General features: G+C 39.7%; 1 protein-coding gene across 2 annotated transcripts in view; it reads right to left on the reverse strand.

The window, feature by feature from the left end:
• Positions 1 to 14,211, reverse strand: part of NPR3 (natriuretic peptide receptor 3) — a 46,968-nt gene that overhangs the window by 10,789 nt on the left and 21,968 nt on the right. For both annotated transcript variants that reach the window (XM_082783990.1, XM_082783989.1), the window contains exons 4-6: positions 7,230 to 7,365; positions 3,331 to 3,425; positions 135 to 270 (exon numbers count right to left, since the gene is read on the reverse strand). In XM_082783990.1, the coding sequence (XP_082640116.1) occupies positions 135 to 270; positions 3,331 to 3,425; positions 7,230 to 7,365 (367 nt within the window). The remainder of the gene's footprint in view (positions 1 to 134; positions 271 to 3,330; positions 3,426 to 7,229; positions 7,366 to 14,211) is intronic.

Consider the following 14,211-nt stretch of genomic DNA (forward strand, 5'->3'; position numbering starts at 1 on the left):
AGAGTCAGGAGGGAGAGGTAGTCATATCCTAGTTGGACAACTGTGCTGAGCAATTTAATACAGCCCGTTACGCTGCTTTGCCACGTGGGTTCCTCTCTCTCATCACTAGGTACCATTAAGTCACTAAAACTTACATGATTTACACGGTGTATTGTTTGTGTGCTCCGAAACTCGGCTTTCATCTACTCTCAGTCTGCCATGATTCCAAGGATATTTCACATTTGATCGAATCTCAAAACGTCCCTGCTTTCCATAGTAGTCCCCAATCACCTACGCAAAAAAAAAGAAAGGAAGAAAATGATTTTCCTATCATGTTAGAGAATTAAAACAAACAAGAGAGCTGCAGTATTTGCTTGGACTCCTGTGGCTGGATGCTGAATCACACAAAACAAGGCTGAAGGGGTCTTTGGGAGGTTATGTAGTACATGTCCTGCCCCAAGGCAAGATCAGCTGAACAAGAGCATTCTTGACAGATATTTATCTAACCTATTCTTGAAAGCCTCCAGAGGGAGACTTGACAATTTCTGTAGACAGTTATTCTGGAACTTAGCTATCTTTACTATCAGTGATTTTCCCCAGCATGTAACTCAAATCTCCCTTGTTGCAATTATCCATCACTACTTATCCAATTGCCAGTGGACATACAGACTCTTCCTTTCTGAAACATCCTTTTACATATTCACAGATTCTTATCTGGTCTACCCTCAGGCTTTTCTTCTGTATAAACCCAGTTCAAAATTATTATTTTTTTTTAACCCTCTTGAATATTCTTCCTGCTCTCCCTTTTTTCTCTTCAATTCCTCCACAGTGGGTTGAATGCCCAGGACTGTCACTCAGCCAAGTGAAAGAATCATTTAAAGTACTTAGTATTTTGGATTTTTTTTTGTCTATTTTGCAAGGACCTGGAGATACTTGATCACATTCAGTTAAATCTTCAGCTCTTCTGCAGAGCTATTACAGACCCAGTCATTCTCCACCTTCTCTTCTGCGTTTTTTTATATTTGCACAGGAAAGGCAATTTTGTGCTTACCATTCTGGTATCCTGGACTATTAATTCAGACCAATTCAACAAGATACTTTAGAATTTCAGTCCCATCCTCAAGCATAAACTCAGGCTTTATTCAAGGTATCATGCACTGCATCTACTGCAAAGTTCCAGGATTAAATTGTGCTATCAGCAGTGTGTAAGTCATCTGAAAATAGTTTGAAAAAATCTATGCACACTAGTAAAGGTAAAAGTCCAAATATGATAACAATGAAGTAGTCATTGTTAGTAGTCACAGCAGCAGTGACAGGAACACATCAAAAATGTATTTGTCTAACTTGTGGATAAGAAACATCTATAAGCACACTGGGTTCAAAATTCAAGACTGATTGCCTGTTCAAGTATTTTACCTAAACTCTATTTTGAAGAGAAATAGATAAAAGACAGATAACATTTACCCTGGCTTGGTAAGCAGAGGTAGATTTCACACTAAATAAAGGAGCTAATTTCTCTCCCAGCATTTCAACAAGGAGTTAAAACCTTAGAAGAAAGACTTTTTATAATATTTGTTCAAAAATAAATGCTAATTCAGTAAAATGGAAAAAGGAGAGGAAAAGAAAACCTCAGAGAGCATTTGCAGGCAGCAGACTTAATTGAGGGATTGTTTAATTTATCAGACTGTAGTGGGAGAGGCATCTTTATTACAGCGTAAGCCTCCTCTACTATCAGGTTTTACTAAATATGAAAGCATGCAGAAAGGCTTAAGAACAAGTGGCTACGAGCAGCAACCAAACAGATTCAGATCAGAAATAGGATATAGATTTGTAAAAAGCAGGAGTGTTTAAACACTAAAACACACATCAAGGGAGCCAGTGAGACAGTCACTGTTCTTCAGTGCCTCCAAATGTAAAATGTATGCCTGCCTGTAAAATGAATGTTATGGTGCAAGCTTTACTCACATGTGAACTACAGGGGTCCATACAAGGGTACGAAACCCGCCTGCCTATCATGAAGCAGAAGCTGAACTAGGTGGACTGATGTGTTCATCTAGCTTTAAACTCTGCACATGGTCCTTTGAAAACAGCTCTGCCCAAGCACCGATTCATTTAATTCAGCTTAACTGAGAAACAAATATTCTTGTACTGACACAGAAGAAATTGGCAAAAGGAATAAAAAAAGGCATCAAAGATACACTGTTTTTAGAGTGAGGCATGAGGATAGAAATGAATATAGCAGATGCTACAATAAGTAATCACATATAAAGGAAATTAATTATCTGTATACATGGATCAAAAAGCAGAGAAAAATTAAAATGACCAATATGTTAAAAAGTTAAAGGTAACATGAAGGAAATAAAAAAAATAAATTGCAAGTGAAAGAACAACAGAAGGAAGGCCAAGTGAGGGATATAAAACTGATAAACAGGATAAAGAGCTAATGGGCTGAACAAACAGAAAATATACAAGTTGTTCATACCAAGCTTATCCCAACTAATTTGTCCTCCTAACTTCAATTAATCATGATTACTCCTACCCCTGGGAGTGTCTGCAGTTTACTGCTGGATTTTTTCAGTCATTTTTACACACCAAAACACACTAGCCACCCTCATTCATTTAAAAAGGCTTCAATTTGTCATTGCTGCAGCACTGACAAGAAAAATAACTTGACGAGACTTCATAGAGAAATGTCCGGCACAGGTTTACTGCTGCTTCGCTTTACTTCTGAGCTTGCTGGGCTCTTTGATGAAGATGGGGAGGCCAACAAAGCTTATGCTGATCCTTAATTTACAATTAACAGCACAACTAGCAGAAGCTGTATGCCTCAGCTGGAGTTACAGCAATCTGCGTATTAATAAACTCAATCCAACCATGCTGTTAACTGTGTGCAGGTGCTGCTATTTTGCAAAGCCTGTTCTTCACAGTCCATCTGCTTCTACTCCTGCCACATCCACTGGAATAACTCAACTGGTGTACATGATGCCTAATTGTCCTTCTTACCAATGTATAAAAGGACTTATTTCAAACAATAATTTATCATATTCACAGTTTACCAGGGTTTAGATACCATGTGATATTTAATCCTTTAAATTTTAAAGATTAGCATAACATGAAGAGAGACGTGAAGAATTATTGAAGACAAGACATTAAACATTTTTCTAGGAACACTTCTAGATTTATTTTTTTAATAGAAAGGATTTGGGCTGCAGGTTGACACAGTTAAGCAATATCTTTCTCATGTGTATATTTAATAAACAGATGCCTACTGAGTAAACAGATGATAGGATGTTGTTACACTGCACTGGCTAACTCATCAGTGGCCAAGTGCAATGGTGTTTGTTTTCTTACCTCCTGCGTGCCTGCCTCGGGGTCCGTCATTGCTATCACAGAGAAATCCCCGTATCTGTCTCCATTGGCATCAATGGACACCTGCCCTGCAATGCCTAAAGAATGGCATGTGAGGAATTAGAAAATTAATTAGTTAAAATACTGAGCCTTTCCAAGGAAAACAAGAAAACAGTGGACAGGTTTTTACAGACTGATATGACAGGAAATCTCATCAGTCTCCCAGCATTTTTGTTGGCATTCCAAAAGAAATTGTAATTTCATCTCGGTGTCTGCATTCCTGAATTCTTAACATTTCTCCTTTTTTAAATATCAAATGTGTGAGACTGTTTGGGGAGCATGTGAGAAAAACCTAATCCAGAAAGCCACCATGCCAAAACACAAATACATTTAATGTGGGCTGTTTACAGAGAGACTAGCCCTGAACTATCTGACGATGCCCTGATAAGGACAACCCAGCTCGTGTGCTGCAAGGAATGCAGGGGCATAGCCCTGTGCTCCGCAGACTGACAGGGTCGGTGCATCCATAGAGCCAGTCCAGAGTTTTTTCCATCTGATGGGATGCTGGAGGGGGGTGAAGACAGGAGACACCACGTGCATTACATCTGCATTAAATCCTACATTCATTTATGTAGGATTAACAGCCCAATACGTTTGTGTTTTATAGTTTTAGACCGCCAGCTCACTTCCTTCCTTTACAAGTTTGAGGGGAAGATTTGATATTCCCTTAGGCCAGCTGCCAATCTTGCTGCACAGACTTTGACAACATTCAAACTCCTCAAACTACCCTAACTGACAGATCATGGCATCATCCCAAGCAGCCCTTCAAAGGATGAAATCACGTTCAAAATTCTATACACGAAATCATGTCTGATTCCTGGTGATTTCAGTATTTGTTTTTGATAATGAGGAACAAATTAAACATCTGTTACGTATTTTGCATGTCTTAAAACAGCATCTCTGACTTCAACTATTTGTATTCTACGAAACTTTAGGGAAACTTGGAATCACAGACTGATAGGATAACTCCGGTCTGAATGGACTTCAGGAGGTCTCTAGTCCAGCCTCCTGCTCAGAGCAGGGTCAGCTAGGAGGTCAGAACACGCTGTACACAAGTACATTTAATGTGAGATTCCTTTCATGGAAGAAAAAAAATTCCTTATATTCAGTCTAACCCTCTGTTTCAGTGTATGCCCTTGCTATGAAGAGCACAGCTCCAGCTTCTTGCTGTGTGGGGTGATGGAGCACTGGCACAGGTAGCACAGAGAGGTTGTGCAGTTTCCTTCCTTGGAGATCTTCAAAAGCCACCTGGACATGGTCCTAAATAACCTGCTCTAGGTGGCCCTGCTTGAGCAGGAGGCTGGACTAGATGACCCTTCCAGCCTTAGCTGTTCTGTGGTTCTATGTAAATTAAACAGGCACTTGAAAACCATCGAAAAATACCAATTTACTCTGATGAAGCTCTAACCTAACTATAATGAAAACACCACAAGACTTTGTGGATATGTTTTATCACCTAAGATATTCTAAAATGTGATCCTGTGATCCCTGCCTGACACCAAATACAGACATTTACACCAGAGCAAATCAAACAGGCATCATTTTACATCCTTGCTACACCAACTACATTACTAAACCAGGCACAGAGCAGTAGAGAATCAGGTTCTCAGTGACTGTTAATCAAAAGAGAGAGGTCAGGTATTCAGCCAGAGTATAAATTCCCCTGAATACCCTAACAACAATAAAAACAAAACAGATTAACACACCTCTATTTATCTTTTCTCAGTTCCCATTTAGGGATGCAAGGAATGTTTCAACCTGTTGTGCTTTTCTAAACATGCACTGTTCAATGAAAGATTTACTGTCAAGTGTCTATTTCTTCAGTATAACAAACAATACAGTAACCAAACAATCGCAAATGTGATTACTGCAGGATAACAGAATGGGTGTAACTTGGCTACTGGATCACCAAAAGAGGCCACTATAGAGAGCTGCAACATCCTTTTTTACTCAACTTGGCTTCTGACAGGAGATGTTAATTCGAACAGACACCTTCCTGGACAAAGAAGCCAAAATTGGATTAGTAAAAGTAGGTTCTAGAACTTGCTGAAACTCAGAATTCCTATGGGATTTTTAATGGGAAATACTTATATTTTACTTTTCCATCTGCTTCAGAGTTTGAATTTTTGATATTTCCTGCAATGGTCTTCCTCAATAGATGTTTTTAGGAAATTCTGAAACAACCTTAGTAAAGAACTGTGTTTGGATGAGTGCGGAAAGATTTTATTCGGCCTCTGTTGTTGTTAGATACTTATATACAGACAATATGATGCAGATGCTGCATTCACTTCAGAGAGCAGCCTGCTGGCAGAATAAAGGGATTTAATTTCCCTGAAAAACTGGCTTACAAGCCATCAGGTTGAAGATCTCTTTTAAAATCAGGTTTATCCTTGTAAATTATGTCCAGCAACGTACTGCTGCAGGTAGGAGATGGTGTATAACCTACATGGCATTTTGACCTTTTCAACTGCACCCTCACAGCTCAGCTAGAAAGAGTATCTTCAGAACAGCTGTGACAGGTTCAGCAACAACAAACTGGTTTTCACAAGTGGGGAAAGAAAACGTTTTTCCTTCCTGTCTGGTTTTAAAAGGCAGGTGTGAGAATCGACCACAGAACCTGCATGAAGCACATAGTACTACTATAAAAGAACTGCATGAGCGCATCAGCTGGTGGCTTCCTGCAGCAGAGAAATAGGCAAGAAAACACTGACAGGCTGTGCTTGAGCATCTGTTCATACACCAGATAGCCAAACTGTGAGCCAAATCCTTAGATGCCAGATTCCCCCTATTAAAATAGTGTGTTTAGAGAAACTGTGGGTGTGAAGGGAGGTAGTGGCACATTCAGCACTATTTCCAACTGATGCAGGACTCCTTATGGGATGACTGCAACCAGCATAATTTAAAGCAGTTCCTGTGTTGCCTTAAACCACTGGAGGCTATTCTCCCTTCTGTTCAAGCCACAATTTGAGAACAGAAAATAATTTTGGAGCTGATGTCCTTCTTGCCTTCCTCCACTCTATCCAGTGGGGAACGTTTTCTTCTCTTAAACATTTCCATAGGAAATCTTGCCAATCATGCACCAAAAGACTGGAATATTGTAAGAGATGGATGGGAATACAATATTAAATGACAGATAATTCAATGATGTCACACTTAACACTCAGTTTCTTTATTGCAACTCTTTCCTGGCAAAAGCCCTTGCATCACTTTGCTTCAATGGGGTGACATTCACTTGCCAGCTGTGCCACGGAATCACAATTGACAGGGTTAGGCATAGGAAGGCACCGTGTTGCAGCCTCAGAGATAACATGCACAGCTCCTGAAAGGAGGCTGCGGGAAAATCCTTCCAATGCCCAAAAGAGCCCTGTCAAGAAAGAAAATGAAACAACAACAAAAAAAAATCCCAGCACCCTGGCACCACCTTTCTTTGATCCATTCCCAGGCTTTGGTGGAAGGGAAAAAAAAGAGAGTCAAATGGAAAAAATGAGGCAATCTCAGAGCTACCAGGTACACATGGGTAAAGTGAGCAGCTGTATTGTTTTGTTTTTTTTTTTCAAAAAGAAAGAAGGAGCCTGAGAAAATTATTTGTATCCCTTTACAACATCAGTGAGGGTCATTAAATTGTTAGGAGTTTTTTTAAACTGAGTAAGACTTCAAGCGTTGATGCAGAAAAAATTCAGGCTGGCAAAGTATGTGAGCCAGTCTTAAAGATATTTATAGTTTCATATGGATATTTTCCTCTTAAATTAGAGTGGAATAGGCACTGGTCCTTATTCTGCACACAATAAAGACTTGAATTTTTTTCTTGTCTCTGAAAGCTGGAATTCTGCGTGAACTGTTACCTTCATATGTTCTGTTGCGGGTTTGCTGGACAATTTTTTCCCCGTCTTTCTTACTGAAACCAAACTTCAAGACTTCCTGTAAAGCTAGAGCATAAAGAAGAACAGCATCATGGAATCCTTCCACAAACATGTTCACCTAAAAAATAAAAGAAGAAAAAAAGCAATGGTAATTGACACATGAAAAAACATTTTCCCAACTGAATTAACTGGAGGGAATCTCCAAATTAAGTAAAATTAGCAGTTTCGAGAATTATGATGTCAGCTGCAGGTATAGGAATGTCTCTCAAAGAAAAAGTGGGGGAACAATGGCAGCTTTTGACGTATTTTTGAGAACAGCTAACCACTATCTGCTATTCTGAACATTCAAATCACACTTCAGTGTTGTGTCTGAACAGTTCTGCAGATAGGGGAGAAATGTGCTGATCCCAGTTTCCATGGCCAGCTGCATAAATTCTGCAGCTGACCATATGAGGTTCTGTAAGGTGCTGAGCATCCTCATCCCACAACCCCGAGAATGTCCCCCTCCCTCTGCGCAGAGCTCTTAGCACCTCGCAGGATTGGGAAGCATGTTCTGCCATTATTGTTTTGGAGAGCACAACTACTGGATTTGCTTATTTAATGATTACTGCTTCCATTTCTGGCCCCTGTTCAGTGGAGCATCTCTCTGCTAGAAAATGAGCAAAGCAGGAAACTGCTTACCCTCTACAGTAATGTGTTCTGGAACTGCCAGCAGAAGTTTCCTATCTTTTGTGTTTTTTTTTCAGTAAGCGACACGAACTGAATGAAATGTTGTTTTCTAACCCTAATATAAAGTGACAGTGCTGCAAAACAGCTCTGTCTACCACAAGTCAACAGAAGCAATATGCAGCTTTTGGTCTGCATCACTGTGAGTAACAACAGTTAATAGCAGACTGCTGCAGGAATATTTCAGGTTTGTACACAGGAGCCTGGTGTGCTTTGGTTATGAAGAATTATGATGAATTCTTATTAGCAGACATGTCTTGAGCAGCACAGGTATGCTTGTTCTGTAAGCAGCAACTCACATCTCAGTCAATACATGAATGAATTACCTTTTCAGCTGGAAGAATTATGTTCCCATTCACTCACAGCTTCACTACAATGGAAAAGCTCCTGATTTACTAAAACTAGCAAAGGCATAAACACAGATTACACAATATTATGGTGTCTCTTATTGCCATTTCCATTGAACAACGCATTTTTGTAAATATTCTCCTGGACAGTAACATTATTTAGCTTCTCCTCCATTACAGTGTTCCTAAAGAATTAAAATTGTTGGTAAATAAAGTGCTGCTCAAACTCTCACAGTTTTAGTTGGACATTAAAAAAAAAAAAAAAGTTGAAAGATAAAAACACGTAGACAATTAAGTAAATAGCCACTCCACAGATAAAAAAGTATTACATAGCTGATTGGCTGAGCTGAACTAACCAACTCCTGGTAATGTAATTACATGCAAGACATTCCTTCACTCTTAAACCAGTTGCCAACAGTAAGGAGAATTTCAGAATTATTTACAGATAATACAAAAGTTTACATTTCTCTGACATTTAAAATTGGACTTTTAGATAAGTCCAAACTATGTTTCACTAAGAAAATGCACCACAAGTACAGGGGAAAAAAACGACAGAAGGCACAGAGCAGCTCAGTTCAGCCTGACAGCCAAGGACCAAAAGGCAGCTGCAGTTATTTTGACCTAAAGAGAAAGGACGAAAGAAAAGGTGTAAGTCTGGCTTTTGGTGCAATATCAGGAGCTGATGGACAAAGTGCACACAAGGACAGGCATTGCCAGTGAGGGGTTTAATTCTTCAGGATTAAAAAACAAAAACCACAAAGCTCAACAACTGCTTTATGTGGCAGCCTTAGAGTCCAAGTAGCCTGTGCATGATTAAACATATCCTTTCTTGATGTGACACTCATTCTCTTTGGAGAGAAATGAGTCTCTTTAGTTGCTTTATCTCCCTGCTGGCTGATTTACAGACTGTGGCTGGCATCAGTTACAAGGAAAGCTATTTGTCACTTCCTTCATCCATGGCGAAGACCTCTCAGTATAACAGAGAAACCTTCAAATCCATTTTGTCAGCTAACTTGCTCGATCTGAAATTTACCCATGCAACTGGCCTGGAAACAAAGCCTCTTGGAGAGGCCGTGGGCTTGCCAGATGAGCCCTGGCAAAACTCATTTGGCAGTCTGGGAGGTTATCACTGAAGCCACCTACCTTGCCTCTTGGCTACAAGCCCTGACATTACAGGGGAAAAATCATGTTTGAAAATCATCACAAGATGATTGTGCCACCTCTCAGTTCCTCCTACACAAAACCCCATCATTTTATCTTACCTTGTCAAGGAATGTGAAGCTGGTAATCTATGCCATTTATTTTCCTAAAAGAATGCAAGTTACTAATTAGAGCTGGAAAGCACTCCCCAGCCAAGCTTCACGTTGTACACTGGCTACTTATCACATTATTCCAGTAACATTTTCAAGAACAAGTTCTTGAAAGGAGATACAGAATGCCACAAAGGGCATCAAGTTTTGTTGCCCATCATCTTGTGTGATCATTTAGAAGTTGTCATGGTTCTACAAAGAGAATGGGCTCTAACCTATAAGGGATACATTTGAGATGGGAGGAATCTTACAAAGCTAAATAACAGCTCCAGATACTTTTTAAAGGCTTGCTGTTTCTTTGTGCTATTGTCCTTTGTCCAGACCTCACTCAGGTTCAGTTTGTAGCCTTATTGTCTTTGACTAAGATTGCCTACAACAGATACTCTGAATAAAGAGTGCAAAGTCTGTGCCAGGTTGTCATCTGATACCACTTCTGACTTACTAGAACAGTGTCCCAAGTGCTGTGTAGTCCCAGGATTGTCCTTTTTGGACAAGAACTGAATATTTCAGACCTTGTGTTAGTAAGAAGGCTTTTCTTTATTTCTCTCTCTCTCTCTCTCTCTCTCTATTTATTTATTTATTAACATAGCTTCTATTCTACATTTAGTCTAAATCTTGGCTACTAGAAATGATGAAATAGACTGACACTGAATTTTCCTCAATATGATTGTTACACTTTTTGGCCTGTATTTATTTGGTTTATAGAATATCGAACAGTAACAGAATCATAGAGTGGTTTGGGTTGAAAGGGACCTCAAAGATCACCCAGTTCCAGCCCCTTGCCATGGGCAGGGACACCTCCCACCAGACCAGGTTGCCCAAAGCCCCATCCAACCTAGCATTGAGCACTGCCAGGGATGGAGTATCCACAGCTTCTCTGGGCAGCCTGTGCCAGGGCCTCACCACCCTTCTGAGTGAAGAATTTCTTCCTTGTTTCTAATCCAAATCTACTCTATTTTTAGTTTAAAACCATGACTCCTTGTCCTATCACTCCACTCCCTGACAAAGAGTCAGGAACAAATACTTACAAAACACAAACAACCAAACAAAAAAAACAACCAAACAAAAAACCACCACCCCAACCCCAATATTTCCCTGCATGAAATATATGACCATGAGCAAAGGGGTTATAAAGGGCAAGAAGTAACGTACATTCCATGAATGTGCCAAATAAGGACCAGAATAATTGTGAAGATGTCTTTACAGGTTGCTTGAAGGCCTCCATGGTAACTGATAATGTGTGCTTCAACATTAGGCAGGTCTCAGGACAAAACTACACCAATTATAAAAGATAGTGAAGATCCACTTAATCTTGTAGGTAACTAACAATTCTCTTAGTTGAGCTCTAATAAAAGTTTTTTTGTTTGTTTGTTTGTTTGTTTGTTTTTTTACAGTGGTATTTTCCCTCTTGGCTTATGCTGTTTTTCCTCATTAGAGCTGAGGTCCAAATGCCACAATTATAATTTGCACATCAGATCTGTTACCATATTGCTGGCTCTAACCTCTCTTGCGCAGCACAGCCACCCCACTGTGGTTCCTTAAGCAATGAAAGTGGCAGTAAAGAGGTTGCCAGGTTTGTGGAGCGTCCTTGGAGGCTGCAGTACAAATATGTGGAACCCCCCTGTCAAGATATATTCCCAATTACTTACACACCCCATTCAAGGTACAATATGAGAACTACATAACTGAATGAGATAAGTATACAACTGCCTCTTATTTTGCTACATTTCTAGTCTAATTAACCATCTTCCATCAGAAAAAAAGGAACTCTCCATGGAAATCAAATGAATAAATTTTACACGCTTCAAAGTTATGGTTCCCCAAGCAGCTATAGTGTGACCACACTTTTCATATATACCAAGGTGTTAACAGCATGCACAGCAATGCAAAATACTACCGACGTGGAAGACAGCCAAGCTACAGCTATGCAGGACCCATAATTTTCCATATCCTGCCCACTGACTGTTAAGTAAGGTTATTCTCTTCCATCTGGAGCTGCCCAGCTCTGAATCACAGCAATTACGGCAATTCATACCACTTCAGTGCAAGGTGAGGAGGATCATCATTACTCTCTCTCTACTGCAAAAGCAAACAGCTAACATTCCCCCAAATTGGTGCCTAAATCTACTTCCCAGTACACCCACAGGGTCTTTCAAATTGTCAAACCACAGTCCCAGGCCGAAGCAGTGAGGACTCTGGTGGAGTTGTATGAGGTGTACCTAAACTTTTTGCAAAAACTGCACCAATTTACATACTTGATGTGGATTTAAGACTTTGTGCTAAAGCTCCGGTGAGCTAATGCATACAAAGTCCACTGATAGAATAAAATATAGAATCATATAGTCATTTAGGTTGGAAAAGACGTCCAAGATCATCGAGTCCAACTATTAACTCATATTTCACTCTCTTTCATGTTAGTCCATAGAGATGCAACTTTAATCAATCAGGTTTGGAAGTCTGGTGCTATAATAGCCTGAAGATCATCTAACCTCAGGACTATGAACACTACAAGTGAGCGCTCATGAGGTTTAGCAATGCTGTATTAAGCTACAAAACTACAGTATGACAGTAAAAATATGGCAACAAATTTCAAATAAAGAAACTATATTTCCAGTATACATGTATATACACGCCATGATGCATTTCAAACCAATCTCATGCCAAGTTGGTTCATATGCTTCACCTGACCATGAATTTATGTGGCACAGCAACACATTACATTTTCAGTAGGTTTTCTCCTACCATCTCATTTTGTTTTCACATGTCCCAATAGTCTTCTTCCAAGCAATTGTAACTTAACTCTCAGTTCTCTCTTTTTAATCCTTCTTTAACAAGGCAATTATAATTACTGTTCTTTCTTTATGAGCTTTTCCAAGAAACGGTCACGCTGTCAACATTTTTACATCCATTTCTGGGCACATACGTTTGGTTTCCTGTGTTGAATGACTCACTATCCAGCAACAAACTTTTCAAATTATTTTGGAACAAGGACTTCTATCTTTTATACAATTTGCTGATGTCATATGCTTCCTTTCATACATTGCTGCTGCTGTTGTCACTGTTACAAGCACTCCTTTATGTTTGTGGGGTACCCAGTGGGCCCTCAGCAGTTCCTGAGGTATAGTTCCTGCTGTACTCTTCTTCTGAGCTGCACAAACCCAGAATAAGATGCTCATGATCTCCATACAGTAGGTGATAGGAAGATACAATTGATGTGGTTTTAAGAATTATTAGTTTTGAATAAAAAAGTTAAAATACAATTGTTGCAATCATTGCTGTTAAATTTTTGGTTTGATTAAACTCAGCAAGAAACTCTGGATGAAACTGAGATGTAGACTGAGAATTTGAAGATGACAGAAAAGTATCCTTATGTCTGAGCATTACCTGCAAATATGGCAAATGCATTTGAAACCAGTAATGTTCTGACCAGTTCCAGCTTTGCAGTAATCCTGCCACGAGATAGCATACTGCAATACTGCATGTTACCATCATACCATAATTGCATGGCAGATGTGATTTCTGCATCTGTGAAGCAGAAGCTAAAAGAGTCCCTAAATCTTGTCTATGGATAACCACTACTCCCATGCATCTGGATTGGGATTTCAAGGACTCCTAAGTACAAAACAAATGCAAAGGCACAGGATTCACTCGCAGCCAGCTGTCAAAAACAGCATGTCTTGGTACCTACAGATGCGTGACCCGACCTGTTCCCACTGAGACAGTATCACTGTGAAACCAGCCCAGCAACTGGAAGGGAGGAGAAAGCTGTAAAACAGTTAATTAAAGCTGTATGTTTAAATAGCTGCATCCTAAAAATACAGCCTGTTCTCATGGGCAGCCAGACCAGTTCCCTAATGGAACTGGACCTTAGTGGTTCAAAGAAACAGGAAGGGAAAGAGAAAAATAACAGAACTAACATGCCTCCTCCAGAGAAGGCCATTTCCTCAATATTTAATTCACAACTGAAAAGAATATATGGCGTCACGCCAAACTCTGGGCAATGCAGATGTAACCAAGGACAGCCTCTCAATGTATTCACTGATCCCAACTCTGTGAAAATACATAAATACATAAGCTGGCACCTGCTCAAGAACACATTAGACCAGAGTTCAGGACTTGGTTTTCCAAATGACAAATAACCATCCCAAGCCTCATTTGTTATCTGGGGCTGAATCCCACATCACTTCTTAGAAAAAGGGGTTGAGCGTTCCCCTATATAAGGAGACATCACATAATAGTAAATCATTGTGCATATTCTAGAGAGATTTATTCAAATGCTGTTGCATTTATCAATGAAGCATCAATTTAATATTTCAGAGGGAGACAGTGTACATGTGGAAACCCATACAAGGCTTGTGATATAGGGGAGCATGTGATTTTATTACAGAATTCTGCGAAGTGAGGCTTACGCTCTGTTTTAAAATTGAAGGTTAAAAATATAGCAGTGACAAATTATTAGCACTGCAGCTGAAAGGGACATCTCTTCCTTTTAACCTTAGGAAGGCTTTTTCCAACAAGACTGCGTGCTCTTCTCTATCTCCTCGCTGGTAGTTATTGGCAGAATGGTGATACTGAATGCAG

The sequence above is a fragment of the Aythya marila genome (genome assembly GCF_965140915.1).
Source record: "Aythya marila genome assembly, chromosome: Z".
Classification (NCBI taxonomy): Eukaryota; Metazoa; Chordata; class Aves; order Anseriformes; family Anatidae; genus Aythya; species Aythya marila.